At 41.3% G+C, this 22,954-nt stretch overlaps 1 protein-coding gene across 1 annotated transcript; it reads right to left on the bottom strand.

Moving 5' to 3' along the window:
* Positions 1-9,023: 9,023 nt before the first annotated feature.
* Positions 9,024-19,803, bottom strand: LOC104619428 (integrin alpha-8-like). The gene is made up of 3 exons (XM_010285309.1): positions 19,705-19,803; positions 11,223-11,345; positions 9,024-9,968 (listed from the first exon to the last, which is right to left on the bottom strand). Exons 1-3 carry the CDS (start codon positions 19,750-19,752, stop codon positions 9,882-9,884), a joined length of 258 nt encoding a protein of 85 aa, XP_010283611.1. The 5' UTR covers positions 19,753-19,803; the 3' UTR covers positions 9,024-9,881.
* Between the last annotated feature and the right edge of the window lie 3,151 nt (positions 19,804-22,954).

The raw sequence follows: 22,954 nt of genomic DNA, 5'->3' as shown, positions 1-22,954 counted from the left end.
CTGGGTAAGGCGTTGGAGTAACTAAAAGAGATGCTCTGGATTGCCTCGACAGGCCGGGTGCCTGCTATTTAGGTATTAAGATGCCCAATTTAGGCACCCAGAATAGAGAGTCTGCCTGTGGCCGTGGTGTGCTATGACCGTTGCTTATTATGCTGTTCATAATCGTGTCATTGTTTCCGTATGCTTCCTGTTTTACTACATCCATCTGCGGCTCCATATTTTATATGTGAAGTGCAGCCTTTCTGTGCCACAAATTTGCTCTGTGCTTAGCACATAGGACAGGCATGCCAACACCCAAATTCCGCACTTCCCCCGCAGGCCCTAATGGAAGCAGTTAAATGAAACAATTGAGACAGTAGATAGTTCAGAAAAATGCTTCATTTCCACTTTGGACACTAACATTTGAGTTGTTTGCCTGCTGATGCCGGCTATCTATGGCAGCAAAAATTCAGGACTTGGAGGGAAAAGAGATTGATTCTCCTATCAGTCTTTTTAAGCTGTAGACATCATCGTCAGTGTGCTGAGAAGAAATGAGAGTTTTCATGAAAGCGTTAGGCATCATCTTTACATCTGTGAGGCAAGCCAGCCAAAACAAGGAAATACAACGTTAATGCACAGGCTCCACTGCCATCCTCTTCTACTCATGGCGGTTTCATTGCGGCTTTGGATGCCAATATTTAGTGATCCTGCTACGTTTAACAAAAGGCCATGCCTGGGCCAATATTTTCAAGTGTTATAATGCTTCTGACTGCTCAGCTTCAGGCAGGTCTGATTCTTCAGAGGGCACCCAGGGATTCAATGCCCCAGTCACTTCACCTTCAACCACTACTTACTTGAGCCAACACTCCAGTCTGGATGTTGCTCAGGGACATGCCTTTTCCTTCCTCAAAATCCCCTTCGATGATCTGATTCACGGTTGTTTGTGTACCTGTACTCCCATTCTGGGCTGTGGCATCCCTTCAGTTACAGAGATAAAAAAGGGAATACACTGGTGTGCAGTAGAGCAAAGGCAAGGTTCTGCATTGCTAACTTGTTGCTGAAAAACTCCAGAGTAATTTGTTGAGAAGCTCTAGAAGTTACATGTAATTCCTAGATTATTCTATGTTCAAAGGGAAAGCAAACCTGATCTCTTTGGTACCCATGGATCCAAAGTTGAAAAGAGAAGTATTTAATATTAATAGTTCTTCCCACCTGAACTGTTCTACGCAACGTCTTGGAAAACTATTATTTGTATGACATTTCAGTAGCTTTATACGTGACTGGATTGATGATAATGGAATAAGCAGACTTTTTCAGCAGGTCTGAGATGAATAAATAGCTTAAATCACAATACCCGCAACTACTTTCCTCATTAGTTTGGTTTTACTTTACTTCACCAGTTATAACTGGTGCCGCTAATAAAGCAGGAATAAGCAGCTGAAAAATAACCCTATATGGTTTCACAAGTCTGTGGGGAAAGAAAGGGAGCAGTCACATTCTTCTCCAATACAGGCACTTGAACTTGCAGTAACTGCTCCCAGGAGGCTGACGTTATTCAGCATCGATACAGCATTTTAAGTTTGCTTCAGCCTTAGAGAAACAGGAGACCTGTTTTCCGCCTGAAGAGTTTATTACCCGCAAGAGGTATCCAACAGCGTTCTTCAGCGGCCCCACTGCAGACGGGGACACGAGGGGTGCTTTGCCCAAAATAACATGAAGTTTGTGGCCAAGCCAACAGTTTGCCCAAGTTCAGGCCTGCACTGAAGCACGAGGCCATCCCTTCCCTCCCGTGTTGCCGATGTAGGCTGGCAACAGCAGCTGCCCCAGAGGAAGCTGTAGGGCCTGGGGTGGTGGTGGGGAAGCTGTTAATAAAGCTCCAGGGTACATATTACGTGGGCAGCTTTGGAGGTCAGGCCTGCAGCCAAGAGGAACAGGCAGAGCTCAGCTAGGGAAAGGTCGCTGGGAGAGGTTGTTCTGAGGGGTGGTCTACAAGGAATGGGCAGGGATGTTGTTCTGAGACATGGAGAATGATCCCAAAAAGAAAAACAGGGCAAGAGATGTTACATGGAGCAACAAGAGAAGACGAGAGAGAGGGTTTATTGTAGAAAAGCCGTATGTGTGTGTGAAACAGCAGGACACGAGTGATTTCTGGGACGCCACCACTGATGCACACTTGGGTATCTGTGATGACATGGCCATTGCAAAAGCTGCTCCTCACGTAACACAGTGAGCAGCCCTCAGAGAACCCCATGGTTGCTGTACCCCCTCTGACAGGACTGGGCTCTGCCCAAGCCTCCCTGGGGCGGAGGCGGGGTGTAGCCATGGGGTGAGACCAGCCTTTGGGAGACCTGTGGTGCCCAGCTGGGACCAGGACAACTGGTGAAGTCAGGAATGGGGGAAGAGAGCTGGGAAGCCACTGCTGTGGTGTGGGGAGGCTGAGGGGGATTCACGGCTGGAAGCGCAGGGAAGGCCACGTGCCTGCAGGACGGAGCAAGGGCACACGGACCGAGGCAGAGGAAGAGGGAGGAAACAGGGAGGCCAAGCACAGAGCCCCTCAGTCCTCCGGCAGCCAAGGAAGCCCCTCTCCATGCCAGGTTTGGGGCAATGCCATGCACTGGAGCCAATCCACACCTTTCCAGGCACCGCTCCTCCTTGGTGGTGCTCATACCCCTCGCTGCCACCTCCCCTTCTGCTGCAGACCTGCTTCAGAGGTCGCAGTTAAAACCTCAGCAGATCTCTCTGAGCATGCTTGAAAAAGATAACTCGAATTTTTTCCTGCACTGCATTCCCATCCTCCAGAAAAAGCATTTTGGAGATAATAAAACCAGCTAAACATGTTCTACGTAAGATCAGTATATGCTTGACACAGCACACCAACTGCAGCACTGACACTGAAGAGTCCACAACGTGTTTTGCAAGAAGATTTGCTCTTAAAGACATTGCAGTGAGTCAATGTATTGGAAACTTAATGGCTTCACACAGATGTTGTTTGCTTAAAATGGCTGGGGGGTCAAGTTCAGGCTTACTTTGTTCTACTAAATTACAGAACAAAGACTTGGCTGGTTGCTTAGTGAAATAATGTGTAATAGATACCATAGGACTTACTTTTTGAGTATATATGGGCATTACTGAGTATATATGGGCATTAGAAAAGTGTGGTGGAGACTAACACTCCTTCCCCCCCAAATCAAGCAGAATATATTCTCATCAATCATACAGGAATTAACTGAAAAGTTGCAGACATGTTCATGAGACAGGAGATATTCTCAGCTTTTTAAACAAGAAGCAGATGGAAAGGAGATGGCATTGATTCTCTACGATCCAAACGAGTGTGGAGGAGCCAATGGAGCAGATATTAAACAAGCAGCACCCAACAGAACAGAGCAAAATGCTCCAGAAATCTTTGAGGCAAAGGGAATATGTCCGAAGGACTGAGAACTGTTACGGTATCAGGATTTTCCCCTCTTGTGAGCATAACCATTTGTTGCGGAGCACGGAGCATTCGCAGTCAGCCACAGCTGCCACTGGAGCAGCCCAACCAAGGGATGAACATGGTCCTTCCCCCTCACGCTGTGCTCCTGCCTCATCTATCTGTTAGACAGTATCTTGTTAATTTAAACACCAATATCACTGTTACTAATATTTAAGTGCTTCATTAGTACCATAATATATTAAATGTAAAATGAAAGAAATAGTAGACTTCAAAAATACCAAGCAAAACATTCATTACAGCCAAACTTGGATCACTATCATCTTCACTACATCAATTAACTCTTCAATTCCATTGCTGCTTTAGTTGTGCTTCCTTCATCTGTTAGCAAGGAATTACTTCAGTTCAACTGCTTAAAACTCTCTATAAGGACTGAAGCTATCTATCTATATAGTGAAACTTCTTAATGTATGTAACAACACTTGATAAATAAAAAAACCCCCACAAAACCCCACTTAAACCCCACTTTACTCCTCAGGGCTCCTGGGTAAGCCAGGCATAGCCAGAAAGTTTCCACAAAAGATTTCATTTTCACTGGTTTGAAAAGAAAAAGGTCTTTCTACTACCTTTGGATAACACAGTCTGTACTAGTCCAATGAAAGATGTTGTACAGCCTCAGCTGAAACAGTCGCTTTTGAAACAGCAGTGAAGCCAGAAGCTTTTAGCTGATGCTGGAACAAATTCAAGTCTCATGTCTTTGCCACCTCCTTCCTTCTCTCAAAGTCAATGAAGTGAATACAGCCCTTCATTTAAGAATGAGAGGGATTCACAGATAACTCAATAGTCCTGCCACAGCTGCAGAGATATTTTTTCCTTTCGTTATCTAATTACTAGGGAAATGGTCTTCCTCAAACTTTGCATGAGCAATGGATCAGTTGGTCATTGTGAAAAAAAAAAAAAATCACTGTAGTAGATCATTAGTCTCGTTATCTTCTGGGGTCACAACTTCTCATCTGCTGTAGCTGAGCCTTACTTCCAATCCATCCATTTTACTAATCAACCTTCTTGTTGTTTCTGATCTACTCTGTGGTAACACCTGCGTGTTTAAATGTTTGATTTCTCCTCTAGAGCCTTCTAGTCCTTCCCTCTTAAGTCATTTATAGTTAATGTAGTATCCTGCACCCTCCTTAACTGCTTAATATTAAGTCCCTTGTGCCCAGCCACCGTGTGTTTATGCTTGAACCCATTATTGAACCCATTATTGAAGGGCAGGGCTTCCGTGGTGTCATGTTCTCCTCTAGAAAAACAAATCTTTCCTAATTTTAGGCACTGTGAAAATTCAGTCTTTGTCCTTCTCCACAGGAAAGGCTCTTTCTGGTGTACTGTGAATGTCCACCACCTAGTTTAACGGTGCCATTTACCCATATTCTGCCTGTTCAGATATACAGGGCATATAGGAGGGGATGATGGACTGTTAGATCTTTAAAAAGAAAATCTTCTGGTTTTCACATTAGTTGGCATGGGAGTGTTTGTTATAACAAAGCCGTAACACCCTTGGAAGTCTCAGCAGACACCCGAGATATCTCCTGGTGCCTCTTTGCCTTTAGGCAAAAGAGCCTAAAAATGGAAAAGGTAAGTCCAGATATAGGCCTGGGTCTCCTGTGAGATTTCACTGTTAAACATATTTTCTTTTTCAGCTTTTACTATGCTGGCCTAACTTTTCCTCAATGCCATTAAAATATTAAAAACCAACCAAAAAAAATCAGTAAGGCTATTTGAAGAGCCAAGAGCTATCATATATACCTCAAAATGTAAAACTTTTAGAAAGGATATGGGATTCATGGAAACTTTTTGCAACTTCAGAGGTTATTTTCTGGTGTTGCTGGTCTAATGCGATAAGCGGGCAGACTGCTTTTGCTGGGAAAATGTTAACCTTCAATGACCAGGAGAGCATCATAAGACACATGTTGTTTGTGTTTTGCCGTAAACTTGATTTGGTTGCCTTTTATTTGTCTTGCGCAGGTATAAAATGTGCCCTCCCGTCCCCAGCTTTGCTGCAAGGATTATTTGGTGTTTGGTCTTTACAGTGATGATAAAAGAGGGCACACCCTGGCCCTCCTGGACAGGAGAAATGGGGAATCCAAGGTTGGTGTTCTGTTAATATGAATATGAATTTGGGTAAACTGCTGAAAAGTAAGCTAGCCCCTGCAATGCACTGACCATTTCACATAGCATCCTCAATTCCGCTCTGCTGCTGTTATCCCGAGCTTCCTTCTGGAAAAGCAATCCCGCCTGATGCAGTCCAGTTTTGGAAAGAGTTGCTGAAGGCCGCTTTACAAACTGTTACTGAAAGAAAGAGCAAAACACCACCAAATGAAATGTGGTGCATCAGTTAAGTAGAGCAACATGATGAAAACAAATGAAACCATCTGAAAAGTGAGTTGAACAATTACTTACATTCTTCTTTTTTGAAAATCGCTGTGTAGAGTAGGGTAGCATCTTGAATAGTTAAGTGCCCCTCAAACACAACATAGAGGCAAAGCAAGAACAGTGCTCCAATATTAAAAGCATTCCTGCTGTGTCACATCATAGTGCCTGCGTAAGCTAAATTCAAGACTTTTTATTGTCAAGAGGCACTACCATTACACTACATTTTAATATGGATCTTTGCCAACAATCATAAATAAAACTCACTCATAAACAGTTCTTAAAGGCAGTGTGTCAGATGGTATTTCATTAAAAAAATTTTTGCTACAATGTAGGGGAATACCATAGGCCATGGCCAGTTAGGACTTTCTTTCCCCTGCGTATCTCTTAAGTGTTTTGTTGGTTCTCAAAAGGTTTTTTAGTTAATGTATGCCATGCCTACCAGAAGATCCTTCTTGCTAATGGATGAGATAATCACAGCTAAAAGGCAGAGAAAATCAGTGGCATTTTCAACAGATGTCTAATGTGGGAAACCTGTAAAAGCTGTCAGGGCAAAAAAGTTGAAGAAGACAGAAAAAATTGTAAATGAGTTACAGAACGGTGACAAGAAATAATTCTTGTTAACAACCTGGTGGTTAAATGAAAATTGTAGTTGATAAATAGTTTTTAAGGTTAAATCCATAAGTGACAACATACTCAAATGTACTTGTCCCCGTTATGTAAATTCTGAGATTTTCACAAAACTGAAAATACTGCTTGACACTTGATACTCTTAATGCTGCATGGATGAAATAACTGGACAGCCTTTCTCAAACTCAGCAAGAAGCACCTGAAATAAAAGATGAATGTTTCCGTTTATGACACCGCTGTGGTGGTCATAGCAATAAACAGTTTTAAGTGTCTTTAATCTATAAAGTAACCTCCTGTTTTTTCCGTTCTCTGAACTAATCCTGTGTTCTCAGCAATTAGCAGCTCACCGCATACATTTGGAAGAGCAAGGCTGAATTGCTTTTACAGAAAACTGCATTTAAGTAACTCATTACAAGGCTGACATCACTGAAAGTTCAGTCATGTAGGGATGTGGCAGAGGTTATCGTGCAGCACATTACTAATATACTGGGGGAAAGATTATGTCAACTGCCTGCTAGTGTCCACATCCAGGATGCAGTCTCCCCAGGGGATAAACACTCTTGGCAAGCACTGAAATCCAGAAATCTTTTTTGCAAAGCTGTTTGCAATTTGCAGCCAAAGCTGTCCACAAACGCTGGGACCCAAGACTGCAGCCCTTGACAGCACACGGCTCCAAACATTTCCATGGGGGAAGTTTAATCTACAAAGATGTAGAAATATAAAACAAAGTTTTGCTCAAAGTAACTGTTTGTCAGATCATGTGCCTCTAATTTGGTTTCCAGTGACATTACACAGCTGCAGCCAATGGATTCCAGCCAGGCTCAGCAGTCACTGAGGTTCTTTTTGGTTTAAATTTAGTATCTGAACATGTTTTGCCCATGATTAAAATGGAGAGTAATTGCTCAAAAGTGAACCATAGATGTTACAACTGCAAAGAACTTATTAGGTCACCTAGTCCCATCCTCAGAGCAGTGCAGGATTGAAAACACATTGCAACAAATACTGAACAAAGCTGTGTTTGTTTTCGTTTTTTTTTCCTATTCTTTTTTTTTCTTTATTGTAATCATTAATCAGTATATTCAAAAGTTTACAAAACAACCACAAATGCCAGTGTAAACATGCTTCAGGTATATAAGTAATATAAAGTATTGCACATACAAAAGTCCTATGTTCCGTATCTCTTTATGGTGCTATTTCATCAGAGTAAGGGTCGTGCAGATGATGTGACTGTAATGAGCTAGCTGACCTTATTTCACAAGCTGCTACACACAACATTTCAATATTTACAAAAGCTAGAAGATCACCGTCTTTTTCATGGGAGGATGATTTTGCCTGGAATGTATGGGATACAGAGGTGTGCAAGTACGGGACAGGCTTGCTTTGCAGTGATATTTATCAGCTGATCTCTCTAACCTAGGGGTCATCTCAAACCCATTTGGGGGAAGGCATCTGTTCGTGGTTTTTGGGAGGACGGCGAAGTGGTCAGGCCTCCCCATCCTCAGAAAACGGAGGTGAAACACTCCGCATGTGTTCCCTCCTCTCATTAGGTCTCATAGGCATGTTGCATCTGGTAAGCTAAACACTCCATGAAGGTCTTTCGCAAATTTGCCTTAGATATGAAGGTGGAACACAACCTGCTCAGGCTTCCTAGCTCCTGCTTGGATTTCACAGATCAGCCTGCATGCAAGAAATGGTAAAACTGTAAAATCTCCTGTCAGACTGACAGAAGTGACAATGTCTCATGGGTAGTCCTGCCCTAAAGTCTTAGGAAGCAGAAGGGCAGTTGTTAACCTAAAAGGAGCCAAGCAGCATCAGAATGGATGAGGCCATTGGCTGATTAAGAAGCTGAGATGGATTGGAAAGAAAAGGAGCTCAGGAGAAGGAAAGTGTGGTGTATGTTTCAGAAAATGAAAAATCCCTCCTGAAGTTTACAGAATATAGCTAATTTTACTCTCACAGACAGCAACCTAAGACTCAAACTATCAGGCACAAATTTACACAGGTCAGAGCTTAGAGCCCCTCCTGCTATCAGGACCATTTGCTGACAGAAGATAAAGAATGAAGCCTCTCTTCTTCAGAATCCTTAATTCAGAAAAAAACCCAAACTAAATGTATATTTTTATTCTTTACCTCAAAATATCTTTTCTCCTTTTTGTTCATGCTTGGCTGGCTGGCATCCTATTTTTCTGCATAAATACAAATCCTGCCCACCTTCCCTGCAAGACTTTGCTTAAGAAATAATTATATTAATCCCTAAACTTTGCTGAAATCAACACTTGAAATATGCTGCCAGCTTGTAGAGTGTAAAATAAAAAAAAAAAGGCAAAGATTTAAGTGAACAAAGTGTTAGGGTCTACAACACAAATTAAACAGAAGATACAATGGCAACAGTCATTTCACTTTAAGAGGCCATTTCAACAAAGTAACAGGACAATGGCAAAGAAAAAATTTATCCTAGCCCAAAACCCCCAAGCCTGCTGAAGATCACCAGTGTGGCTGTGATGATTTAAATCAGTGTTTCACAAATGACTGCATCCTGTATCAGCTGTACAGGTGTCAGCCATCAGCAATGCAATGAGAGCATAACTCATTCCCTGCTCTATACCGTGCATGGATTTAGTTATCTGGGTGTGATACTGCCAGCTCTGGGGTGAAAGAGATACAACATGTACTTGTTTATCATATGCCTCATCTTGTAAAATATTGCATAAATCTTCTGCTTTGCAAAACATCTTATAGCCAGGAAAGATACGTTCCATGTGTACAATGGGTTTACTTTTCTATTTACATGCAAGGTAAGTACATGATTTCTATTTTCTTACTTCCTTCTCTCAAAATCTAAGTTGATGATATCAGACACTTATCCTGAAAAGGTGGAAAAATAAATAATTATGCCCCATCTATAAAGTTCTTCATAGACTACCTTTGTTTTGCAGAAGTACTTTCACAGTACTGATATATTGCTTGTCTCCCTGAGCCATAATTTCATAAAAGTTCTTAGGGAGGTGTCAAAGGTATTCTGCATGATACAGTAGCGTTCAGAAGTTTTGTCCTGATCCATCTTCTAGACAATACAGCAATGCAGGCGTTCTCTCCTTGGGAGATTTGGGCTTGTTCTGGAAGCTTCTCAGTATACCACACGTGTTCAGAAGCATCTGCTGAAATGTAGACTGACTGGAATAAAGGAGAAACATTCTATTCAGTGGTGAGTATGTTTGTAAGGCAGTGATAAAGCTGCTTTCTTTGGCAAGGATGGCCATCACGTGGCATGTTCTCAGAACGTTGCATAGATCAGATTATGACACCATGTCACTTGCAGGTACAAAGGAAGACTGGTGGAAGGAATCCTTCATTTAATCTTCATTGTGTTTCTAGTCTCAGGCAGGATTCTTACTAGAACTGCCACTCTCTTCCTCTATGCATCAGTAGTCTTGTTATTTGTCAGTTGTTCCCTGTCAGCCATGTCATCTTGAGGAGGTCTAGCTCTGTCAAAGAAGCCACACTGCAGAAAACAATCAACAGAAACAAAGGCGTCATGGTAAGATAACCACAGGAAGACTCATCTTCAGTTTGATTTTTTCACTCAGTCAACCTGAAAAGTTGGGTACAATCTATGGCACTGTGAAGCTTTTTTTTGTTTCTATTCAATTTGTTCCCTATGAAAAATTAAACATTTAGGTGCAAGGCATTAAGTTTCGAAGTATAACTTTAAACATTCAAATAAAAGCTGTCTTTGCAGGAGATGTAAAGTCGGTCTGAATGCTGTTACTGACTGACTCTAATGAGAAAAACTACCAATTTCAGTTCAGCCAGATACTTATTCAGAAAAGATAGTTAGATTGACAGATAGCAGTAATAACAGAGGTGGAATATGTGTTGGGAAATGTGCACAGGACAGTGTTGTGATCTGGCCTAAAGATTACCAAAGATGAGATTCCTCTCACCTAACTTTAACTGCCTGAAAGTTACACTTTTGGTCAAAAGGTTGGAAGTTACATAGGCTTCACACGAGGTCAAAGGAGAGTACCATCAAAAGGTATTTTCTCCATCTTCCCATGTTACAGAGCTTTTTGCTGTTGTTGTTAACTGACTAGGTGAATCGGGAAAGCTAGCATAGGCTGGACACCTAACCCCTAATCTTTAGGCAGCTGAAGGCAGAAGAGCCATATCCTAACTTAAATTATTTTATTTTTAATGGGAACTGAGAGGATGGTTGAAAGCTATGTTGGCTCCCTGTAATATAGCAGTTTCCAGTAACTTGTCTTAAAACTTGTGAAGGGAGTGTAATGACCAACACAGAACTAGAAAACTTTAAAAAAAGAAGATATGACATACTAATATAAAAGGAAATCCTCTAAAAATTAATTCTCAAAGCTTGGAGTGTTGTTACATGCTGACAAAAACTGGAAATTCCTTAAGTATTCAGAGAAAACAAAGCTAGAGTCACTTCATTTTGAACCTAAACATCCTGAAAAAGAGGATCATAGGTCTTGGGAAACAGAGCCAAACTCTGTATGCCCATTTATAACCAGACTTTAATAATAAAGGAGGACTTTGAAAACAAGTTCCTTGCATAAAGGTCAGTGGTACTAGCACGTCAGAAATGCCAAAACAAAAAAGACACGTGTATTGTTGCTTTTGCTTCAGACTGCTAAAGATGACAAAATTCCAGCCTCTCTTTTTCTTATCTGTTAGTACCTTCCAGTATCTTTCAGGGTTTTTTTAAGGCAACAGTAACAGTAATAAGGCAACATACCTTCCATAAAGCTAGGGTCAACATAGCTAGTACCAGTAGCCCAAGAAGTATTGCTAGTATTATAACCCATAAAGGGATTACAAAGGAGACATTTGGAGTGGACCAAATGACAGATGTTCTGATCTGAAATGAAAAGCATACATTAAATGAACAAAACTTAAGCAAGTAAAGCAAATCTGACAGTAGAATACAGAGGTTATAAGCATTCACTTTGATAGTATTTTGGAGATTAGAAACACAGATCGCTTGGAACTCTCCCATGTTGGCTTCATTTACTGCACGTTCCTTTCCACTTGTTTGTGATAATTACTAGAAATGGGATTTGCACATACACAAAAGTCTTGTCGTATCAGACATACAAATCATTTTAATTTAATAGAGAGTAGCAAAAAATACCTTTCTTGTGCAGATGCTTCAAGAAGATTGCAGGAGCAAAATTCTACTCACATGTATGTTGGTACAGCCTAGGCCAGTATAACTGACACGTTGGATTACTCTGAAACAATGGTTGACTTCAGCCCAAACTCTTAATTCAAACCACAATAGATACCAGCTACATTACTTTTATTTTAATTTCTGCTGACGCACCAGTATACTTTTTTTCTATGACTTGTGTTTCAGCTAAGCAGTCCAAAATGAAACTCAAGCAGAGTGCATTGTCCTTGTGATAAAGCCTAGCGCACAGCACGATGTTATGCTCCTTAAAAGAAGCCAAATATATGGACTATTATGTAAATGGGAAAGAAGCATGAAATGCTTGCTCTCATTCTCTAAGGCTCTCGAAAGCAGCAGGTGTGTATAACATGAGTTATCAAAGGTTTTAATTGACTTGGCAAACTTCTCTCTTTACACCTTCATCTTGACAAAGAGTAATAATAACCCTTCTGTATTTCTTCTTCTGGGGCCATCCACATAAGTAACCTCCTCCTCACTCTCTCCCTTCCATACCTTGTACCAAATTTATTCTACATTCTCAGACTCCACTTGGAAGGCTCCTCATCAATCGCATTGAGTATTTGCTCTCTCCCTGCTGCTCCCAAGTGGGAAGGAATGAGTTTGAGCTTTCCTTAGCTCCTCAGACACAATTATGTTCCTTCAGTTTTAGTTTATTTTGTCAAAATTTCCTCTTTATTGTTAGCCTAGGAAGTTATTTCTCTCTGGAGTTTTCCATTGGACCTCTCTCATTTACTCCTCGTCTCCCTTAAACAGGATAAGTATGTGACAGATGGAAGTTATTTTCTTCGTGACAAAATGAAATCAGTTTACAAAGCAAATTCTCAAATGATCTACTGAGGAAATCTACTCTTCTTAGTAAGTTTCTTGGCTATTGCCCAGTCCCTGATCTGCACTCATTGCAAATTCTCTATTTTTTTTTTTTACTATTAACTCACTGGCTGATGCACCTGAAATTTAGCACAATGCTAATTTTTTCACTCATGGAACAGCGTCCTACATTTGAAGACCGGATATGATTCTGTAGTTCAGTTCAAAATTAATTCAGTTTCTGCGTCTCTCATTTTTATCCTTGAAGGTGGCAAATTTCAGCCTTTCTGCAACATCTAGCCTGTTCCTCTCTCACTCTTTCTCATGATCAGCGTACTTTCCTAGAATTTGCATTCTGCAAGCACCAGCAGATCTGTCTCCCAGCCATACTGTCACACTTAATTGGAAGACACTTTGGAATGGTCCTTTCCACTTACTTCATCTGTGCAGCCAACTGTCCCCTACTCGACTGGCATATATAGTATTCCTCACTGTTATGGGACACAGATCACAACTGGAATTAGGGACAAACTTTCTATGTGGGATACCACTTGCCTTCTACCAAAGCTTACACTGAGGGTTACACAGAAAATTCCAAGACACTGCCCAGTCCTTCTGGGGTTAGCACTTTAACATTGGTCTGTACCCTGAAGATTATGTGCCTGCAGTGCTGGCCATACCATCGTTGATGTAACAAATACATTCAGCTAATATACTTCTCTGGTGCAGCTGTAAATAGTTATAACCCTGAAAGACTTCAAAAACATAGCATATACAAAGAATAAATATGTTAGCCAATTGAAGCAAGAAAAAATTATTTCAAGGCAAACAGAATTAGTAAAAAAACCCATGAAATCCCACTCCTGGATCCCAACAGGTATCTTGGTGGTGTGATCAACTACGCCACTGCAGGGATACCATTCCCTTCCTCAGCCTCCTCTATGGGTTGCTTCTTAACCACTGCAGAACTTTGTAGGCTCCCTGTACCACCAGATTCAGCAAGGGCAGTGCTCATTTAGTAAGGACAAAATGTTTCTGAATGGCTCTCCTTGTGTCTCAGAGTGGTACTGTATCTGGCATTAAAATGCAAGGGCAGAGAAAATGAGAAAAAGGTCATCTGAACTGTCTGCAGAGATTCCTCCCAGAGAAAAGCCAGTTAAGGAAAAAGATGAATGCAAGTAAAAGGCTTATTTGGCCAGGGAAATCAGAAGGGATACAGTCATGATGCACAAAGCCTGTAGCAAGCAATGAGTTTAGCTGTCCAAGAAAGAAAGCATCTTCCTTCTACTGCTTGAAAATCCTCATGAATGCTACCTGAGGCAAGCCTTGAAGACCATATAGCATATGAGTTGGGAAGTGCTGACTAAAATTCAGTGGGCCTCAAGACAGCAAAAACTGAGATTGATTAAAAAAAACCAGCTCATCCATACCGTGCACTTCCTCTGCTGGCAAAGCCTGTGGTACCACAAGCAAGAAGTTATAATTTTTTAAATTATTTGAAAAGGAACTGAAACCATCAACATGCAGTGTAAATACCTTATTTAAGGAAGGTTTGAGCTTCACTACAGTTTCTGTTCTAACACTATCACTTGTCTAAGCATGTTGCTCTGGAGTTGGAGCAGTAAAGTGGTAGACTGCTTACCACAAGCATCTTAAGGAATATTTGTAAACAACAGCAAAAACCAAACTGGAGCAGGGCTTTCTGTCCTCTCAAGTTTGACAAAATGAAACCCAAGGGAAGACCTATTTGCCTGCAAAAATTTGTTTTAGCTGTTTCTGGTATTGATAGCTTGAGCCAAATTCCTAGGTGGCATAACGTGACTGAAATAAATGCAACAGGGAATGGGGTCAGCATTGCGGCTCTGTGCCGGACTGTACAACATCAGCAAACCAGAATAAAAAAGACTCTGGCAAGCTGCTGGCCAGCTATGGAGGAGTTGGTAGAGGGACTGTCTACTGAAATTGTACATCCTGAATATGGAAATTATCAGAATGGGAAGGTACTTCTGTAGGAAGGATTTTTTGTTTTACAGATTTCCTATGATAGTATTTGACTGAACCACGGCTGTCTCCTTGGGCACCAAGCCCACCGTCATCCAATCTAAGGCAATGATTTCAGTAACACAGGTGCTCTCAGACAGGGTGAGCTGAGCTGCTGCCTGGTGTTGTCTAGGGTCGGAATTGCTCATAGGGATGCCTACTGATTGCACAGGAGCACAGCAACTAGACTCTTAACTAATGTGCTTCAGTTCACCGTTCAAAATCGGCTGGGGGCAATCCAGACCTCAAAGCATGTTTGAGATCCTGCTGAAATCAGTGGAAACAGTCTATTTCATTTGGGGCGGTGGATTTCATTAGGATTTGGATAAAGCTGATAGTAGCGTAGGCAACTACAGGTACCTATGTAGCCATTCCATGTCTTCTTCTGTGCACCACTTCCTAGATGTTTGCTGCATTTGTCTGTTGTGTTTTCTTTCCTCTTAGGTTGTGTAAACAGTAAGGCAACCTAGCTCTTCTTGTGATACCTATAGAGCACCTATCAGCATGGACCGGGACAAGGACATCTGGGTCTTCCTCAGGACACACCGTAACCAATTATGAGTGGTGTCGCAATGCTCAGCCTGGCTTGTACTGCAGGAGTTCGTAATGCTCTCTCCTTTCTTTTTCCTATTGTTCTGCCTTTACAGACAGTAAAGTGCAATTTGCAAAGTAATTTCAGTAGCTCAGCTGGAGCCTGACAAATGTTGAAATATAAACAAGAAACGGTAATCTTATAGAAGTGCAGAGCATCACATTTATAATTCTTAGATTATCAGCAATGAGTAAAAAAGACAGCAGAAATTAAGTCTATCCTGTATCAAGCAGAATGCTGCTGCAAAGCTTCCACATCTCTCTCCTCTTGTAGCAGGGGTGAGGCCAATGGCTAATAATATATTAGCCTGCTAAAATCTTAAAATCATCCTGCCTTACCCACACCCTTTTCCCATGAATTCTTCTTTGTCTCAGGTTTTTGAAAGCAAGGGAAGGGTTGTGCTAAGTGCTTGAGATTTATTTCCTGAGCAAAGGATTATATGTAGTTGTCAAGTCTCACTCCTGCCTGTGTGCATTACCAGTAGAACATAAGGCCCTGGGGCTGCCTCGTTTGATACTCTACACAAAGACTTGCAGGGCTACTAATGCAATTCCTAGTGAACAGTTTGACACTGCAAGTCCTGAACACCCACAGAGCTGAAGCAGAAGCTGGAGGGGAAGAAAGAAACAAAGCATCCCTTCAGTTTTGCCTGCCTCGTTTCACCATTTCCACAGAAGACTCTTCCTCCTCCACCCCATGCTGTCCACAACAGTTTTACATATGATTTTGATTTAAGACAAGTTTGCATTATTCAGCTTGGATTTCTGTCCTTCTCCATGTGGTAAGTTTAATATTGCAGGATCAGAGCCAGGGAACGTTTTGGGAGGGTTTTATCTGTTTTCATCTAAGGTGGCCAATATGAAGAAGTGGAATTTTTACACAAGTGTTGTGTGTTGGCACTGTACTTCAGATGCATGTTGTCTTTCCTCTCCATTTAGGGCTAGAGGACTTTCTTATACTGAACACTGAAAAGAGTAGTTGCTTCTCTGTCAGGCTGGTGAAAAGCACACCTCAGCCTTGAGAGGAGCCATCTGACTTCTGGCCTTTCACACTGCTGAACGTCTCACACCTTTTGTATGCAAAGGGATGAAAAGGAATGCCATCTGGCTCAAGCACTGAGATGAGGGTGAAGCCAACCTAAGTGTTACAGACAGAGCCTTTGTCTGCTATTGGAAATAAAATCCAAGCTCGTCTTAGCATGGACGCCGTCTGATAGTCTTAACTTCAGAATCACTGTTGTGGCTCCATGAAAGTCACTTGTTGCTCATGAAAGTAATTCTGTAGGGGGCATTTTATTTTCCTCTTTTTTTTATGTGCCACAGTTAAGCAGATTGTAAGTAAAGAAAAGAAATATTAGGTTTTTTGCCACTGATTTTTGTACAGCGTATGGATTTTGCTCCTACTTTTGGTGCTACTCAATGTAGCTTCAAAATTGTCTTTGATTCCTCTGGAAGGCAGCACAATGCAGAGAGAAGCATGTGTGGTAAGCTGCTGGTTCATTGGCAGACCCTTGTGGATACATGGGGATTAGGTTTTACTGGTGCAAACATCCAGCATCAATGGTCAGAATGCAGTGCCTGCTAGTGAGATTCTCACAAAGCTTTTTTTTCCCCTCTTGACCTTTAAAAGACACACTTCAAAAATAAAATTAACTTTGTTGTTTAATCTGCTACTTTAAGAAAGAGTAGCTAAATTAATTATTATTCTAGTGCTACCCCTTTTACTGCCCATGATGATCTTCCTCTAATCTTTACTCATTTTGCTTACAGAGACTGAGAAACAGGAACTCTTTAGTACTCCTACATGTTCCCAACCAACCTTTGCAGCATGATGTTACTGTATGTTCTGAAAAAATGCTCAAAATAGAATGTAAAAGCTCCCTTGAGCTTAGAGTCATAATTAATATTGACATTTATGTTTACACATTACCAGTGTTTGTGCAAATATATTTCATAAGGAATATAAGCACATTGAAAATGGAAGTACTCATCACCATGTAATAGCTAAAAAAGAGTTAAAAGCCTTAATCTGAAATCAGTTTTACTTGCTGTAGGACACTGGTCAAACAGTTTATACCAAAGGCATCCCCTCTGAAGATCCCACCAAACGTTTAAGAAAAGCAATCATATTTTATTAAACTCCAAAAGTGGCTCAAGAATCATAAATTAAAATGCTTATTCTAATGCTATACTTTTTATATTAAAAAGTATTATTTCACCTTGCACATGAAATTCATCAAGTAGGTTAGTATTATTTACCATAATAATACCTATAAGAAAAAATGACAATTTTCTCTTGAATGATACAGCTGTTAGCAAGTAAACCCAAAAAGTTGTACAATATATAGTTATAATTCCAAGCCTATCAAAATCAATACAAATACTTTTATAGATTTCAGTGGATTTTGGTTTAAGCTCCACTAAATTCCAAACTAACTTCCTGTTTGATGCAATTTTCACTCTAATGTTTTACTAGAAAAATTTAGATTTTCTTACATTTACATAACCTTTCACACATCTTTGTATAATGACCCTCTATTCAACATATAGACCTATATGACCTATATTCAACATATAGACCTGCAGTGCTGCAAATATGTAAACACATACATACATGATTGTGTAGGTTACTGATGTGTATGGGATTATTTATACCATTGAAATTAAATATACATAGCCTGCAAAACTTGAATCCAGTGCTGTATGAGTCAAATGAAGGACATATGCTCTGTTCTTTTAGAATGTATTCTCTTCACTATATAAACTGTAAGGTGTTAGCTGATTATTAAATAGATGCTTTTGACAATTACTTTTAAAATATTAAAATCTTTACTCCACTTCCACTCTTGCACTGTCTGAAAGAAAACCATAAGCTCCCAAATAAATCTTTGGAAACTTTTAAAACACAACCAGTGATCTTTTTCAGAAGGAGCAAAAATATTAAGCATTGCCCAACTTCGAGCAAATATTTCTTCTTGCAAGTAGAACATCAAAAGGGCTTGTGCATATAACACATCAAGCTGTAGAGCTGGCAAACATCCATTGCCATGTCCAGATATGAAACAACATAAAAGCGCTATCATTTTTCAACGTTTTACAGTTGCCATTACAGGCATTTTGCTGTAAATCATCTGCAGCAAATAACAAGCATTATACTGGCTGGAGTAAGAGAATAAAATGCTTATCTGATCATTTGGTAGATCATCTGACACTTGTTGAGAACAGCAGGCTATCACCTGGGGTGAAGCACTTCAGTCCAGATGAAGGCACCACTATCAACAGAGTTCTGCACAACATGTGTTTCTGGTATGGAACACATGCTGCAAAAAATAAAAAGAGACTGAGTATATCTGTCAGCTTGGAGTCTTTGAACCTCTCTGGATGAATACTGCATTAAGCACCAAATCTCTCTGGTGAAATGGTTCTCCTGATGTTAGTCGTTGGAGTCACAGAGCATATAGGATCAATCTTCCACCTTGTGTCTTCCCAGAGCAAGCGTCAATCAACCATTCAATCTGCGCTTGTTCAAAATGAAACTTATATCTTGTATTGTCTAAAACATATTCAATGTAAGCTTTGGTTTTCCGTGTAAGAAAACACCCTGTTCCCTACTACTACATCTCAACAGACTGATATGATGTATTTGCACCAGGATTTAACTGGGAAAAGTTTGTACTGAGCTTACCTTTCAAAAGAAGGACTGTAAATGATAAATCTTTATAAAGATGAGAGCAATAAGCCTTCAAATTTCAGATTACTCCTATATTAGAATAAAATTTTGTACTCATATTTTGCTAATTTCCATCAGTAATGAGAAAACAGGGTGAATTTCAACCATGGTATTAGACACCATTAGAAACAAATTCCTTTAAATTGCTCCCCAAACTCAGTGCTTTGGCATCAGCGAACAATTAAATCCAACTTATGACTCTAAGATTAATTTTTCATATAATAATCCAGGGCCATACAAATCTTTCTCTACAAATAAGACAAGTACTTTAGTATCTATCTATCTATCACATCTGTAGGCATTACCAGGTAATTTTCTATCTTGTACCTGATGTGCTGTGAGGTGGAAACCCTAGAGAGGCGTGCAGACCTTTCTGAAAATTGGGATGTCCAAGAAGCTTAATACAGATAAGAGAGAAGTTGCCATAGATAATCCATAAACTTGTGTGAGAGAACTGCTAACTGGGAGAAGAGTGAGATGCCTAAAGCTGACAGAAACAAGATTTTGGATCTCGCACAAAAATTTCCTCCCGATTTTTTTACCCCAAACAAGGTAATTAGGCACTTGCTTTCACAGTTTTGTTTTTTTTTTCTGGGTGAATAATCCATCCTGACTACAATAAAGCAGTCAGCACATTAATGTAGCAAGAAATTCTTTAAAAATGGAATTAGCATCATATATCAGCAACTTCCACAGAAAGCAATAAAGGTATTTCTTTTAGGTAATATTTCAGGAATTTACACTAGAAACACAGGAAAGACTGATCTCAATATTTTCATCTACAAAAACTTTCACAGCTGTGATCAGAATGACCAAATACATGTGCTTCACACAAAGATATCATTTTCAGTTACTTACTGCTATGCTTCCCTCAGGGAGCTTTGCTGGTTGCACTTTATATGGCATGCTCTTAACTTGGAAGGACACATTGGAAGAAAGAGCATAGAGATCATTCTTTCTCTGAAATTACATTAAGAAAGAGAAATTATTAAAATCCATGTTTATACTTAAAAGCATTATGAGAGGTAAACAGAGAAAAAAACACAGAGCACTGATTTCCTAAGGTAAAGATAGTTTTTCTGGTAAATGGCACAGCAACCCTGGGACCTGTAGGTGTCCACGAGACGAACACATATATATATAAAATACAGCATAAAGCTGAAACACAAAGACCGCATGTTCAAATGGGGAAGAAGGGTTAGATGTGCAGAAAGACACATACAGTTGTTTCTCATATTTGTCTCTGAAATAGGAGACTGGTGAGTTTGAAGCAGGGGGGAGGTTTATGGGGTGTCTATGTTTGAAAACCTTGCCTCTGCTTACCAAGCCCGACAACAAATGCACGTATCTTGAGAAGGTTTCCAGGCCTGCATTGAGACCAGGCTGGTAGAGCTCCCCGATGGCATCAAAGGAATGGCTGTGCCTTCCCATCAAAGAACAACAATAAGAACAAACATCTTTGCACTTCGCTTAGAGTGTGATTGATTTCCTATTGCAGTAGAGCTCAAAAAACCCAGAACAACTCACCTTGCTTTTTTACCAGGTTGTGCAACTGCAATAGGAATGTATAGCAGTCATTGCTTAATGGGCTGCCAAGTAAGATATTTACATAGCTCTCAACAATCACAGAATCACAGAATCACTAAGGTTGGAATGGACCTTCAAGATCATCAGGTCCAACCATTAATCCAGTACCACCATGTTCCCTAAACCATGTCTTGAAGCGCTGCATCCACACATTTTTTGAACACTTCCAGAGATGGTGACTCCACCACCTCCCTGGGCAGCCTGTTCCAATGCCTGACCACCCTCTCGGTGAAAAAATTTTTCCTAATATCCAATCTAAACCTCCCCTGGCACAACTTGAGGCCATTTCCTCTCATCCTATCGCTGGTTACTTGGGAGAAGAGACCAACACCCACCTCACCACAACGTCCTTTCAGGTAGCTGTAGAGAGCGATGAGGTCTCCCCTCAGCCTCCTCTTCTCCAAACTGAGCAACCCCAGTTCTCCCAGCTGCTCCTCATAAGACTTGTTCTCCAGACCCTTCATGAGCTTCGTTGCCCTTCTCTGGACACGCTCGAGCACCTCAAGGTCTTTCTTGTAATGAGCGGCCCAAAACTGAACACAGGATTCGAGGTGCGGCCTCACCAGTGCCGAGTACAGGGGCACAATCACTTCCCTACTCCTGCTGGCCACTCTATCTCCGATACAGGCCAGGTTGGCTGCCTTGGCCACCTGGGCTCACACACCAGGGCTCATGTTCAGCTGGCTGTCAACCAGCACCCCCAGGTCCTTTTCCACTGGGCAGCTCTCCAGCCACTCCTCCCCAAGCCTGTAGCGGTGCATGGGGTTGTTGTGACACAAGTGCAGGATCTGGCATTTGGCCTTACGAAACCTCATTCAGTTGAACTCAGCCCATGGATCCAGCCTGTCCAGATGCCTCTGCAGAGCCCTCCTACCCTCCAGCAGATCAACACTCCCACCCAACTTGGTGTCATCTGCAAACTTAGAGGGAGCACTCAATCTCCTTATCCAGATCATCGATAAAGACATTAAACAAGACCAGCCCCAAAACTGAGACCTGGGGAACACCACTTGTAACCGGCCACCAAGTGGATTTAACTCCGTTCACCACAACTCTCTGGGCTCGGCCATCCAGCCAGTTCTTTACCCAGCAAAGAGTACATCTGTCTAAGCCACAAGCCACCAGCTTCTCCAGGAGAATGCTGTGGGAGACAGTGCCAAAGGCTTCATTAAAGTATCTAAATTATCTATAAAATATCTAAAGTATCTATACTTTACTAAAGTATATCAGATGCTCCAAGCCCTTAATCATCGTTGTGGCCCTTGGCCGGACTTGCTCCAGTATGCCTGTGTCTCACCTGTCCCAGTGAGCCCAGTACTTGACACAACACTCTAGCTCTGTCTCACCAGTGCTGAGAGGAAGAGTCACCTCCCTTGACCTGCTGGCAACGGTCTTCCTATTGCAGCCCAAGAGGCCGTCTGCTTTCATTTCTGCAAGGGCACACACAGTGGGCTCACGTTCAGCTTGCTGTCTCAGGAGCCTGAGATCCTTTGCTAGAACATTGCCTTCCAGTGGGTTGGCCCCCAGCCTGTACCGGTGTGTTACTCCTCCTGTAGTACAGGACTTTGCATTTCCCTTTGTCACACTTAATGAAATTCCTGCCAATCCACATCTTCAGCCTGTTGAGGTCCCTCTGAAGGGCAGTACAACCATCTGGTGTATCAATCACTCCTTCTACTTTTCTACCATCTGCAAACTTGCTGAGAGTGTACTCTGTCCTATATATCCAAGTCATTAATGATGTTAAACAGTATTTGCCCCAGTATTGACCCCTGGGGTACACATTTAGTGACAAACCTCCAGCTGGACTTCATGCACAACACTGCAAGCCTAGAAGTTCAGTCAGTTTTGAATCTATCTTCCTTCATTGTGACAGTGTCAAAAAACCTTGCTAAAGTCAAGATAAAAAACAATGACTGCTCTCCTCTCATCCACCAAGATGAAACTCATTTATCTCACTGAAGAAGGCTATCAGGTTGTCAAACATGATTTCCCCTTCGTAAATCAACACTGACAGCTCCTAATCACCTTCTTGTCCTTCAGATGTTTGCAAGTGGCTTCCAGATTTTTCTTCTCCATCACCTTCTTAGGGATTGAAATGAGGCTGACTGGCCTGTAGTTCTCCAGATCCTTCTTCTCGCAGACAGATGTGACATTTGCTTTCTTCCAGTTCTCAGGAACTTCCCCCAATCACCATGACCTTTCAAACTTAATTAAGACTGGTCTCGCATTGACATGGGCCAGCTCCCTCAGCACTTGTTGGTGTATCCCATCAGGTCGCTTGGACTTTTATTGTCCAATTTGTTTAAATGTTCCCCTAACCTTATATTCCTCCACTGACAGGAAACATTCATAGCTGCAGGTTTTCCCTCTGGTTGCAGAGGCCTCAGATTACTGTACGCAGATTTTACCAGTAAAGAAAAAGTGAAGGAGGCATTGAGTAACTCAGCCTTTTCCATATCCCATTCAGCAGAAGACCCATATTTTCCCTGGCCTTCCTTTGGCTGCTGATACACTTGAA

The sequence above is a fragment of the Phaethon lepturus genome, unplaced genomic scaffold (genome assembly GCF_000687285.1).
Source record: "Phaethon lepturus isolate BGI_N335 unplaced genomic scaffold, ASM68728v1 scaffold4514, whole genome shotgun sequence".
Classification (NCBI taxonomy): Eukaryota; Metazoa; Chordata; class Aves; order Phaethontiformes; family Phaethontidae; genus Phaethon; species Phaethon lepturus.
The sequence above is the reverse complement of the archived record's forward strand: the minus strand, read 5'-3'. Positions and strand labels throughout refer to the sequence as shown.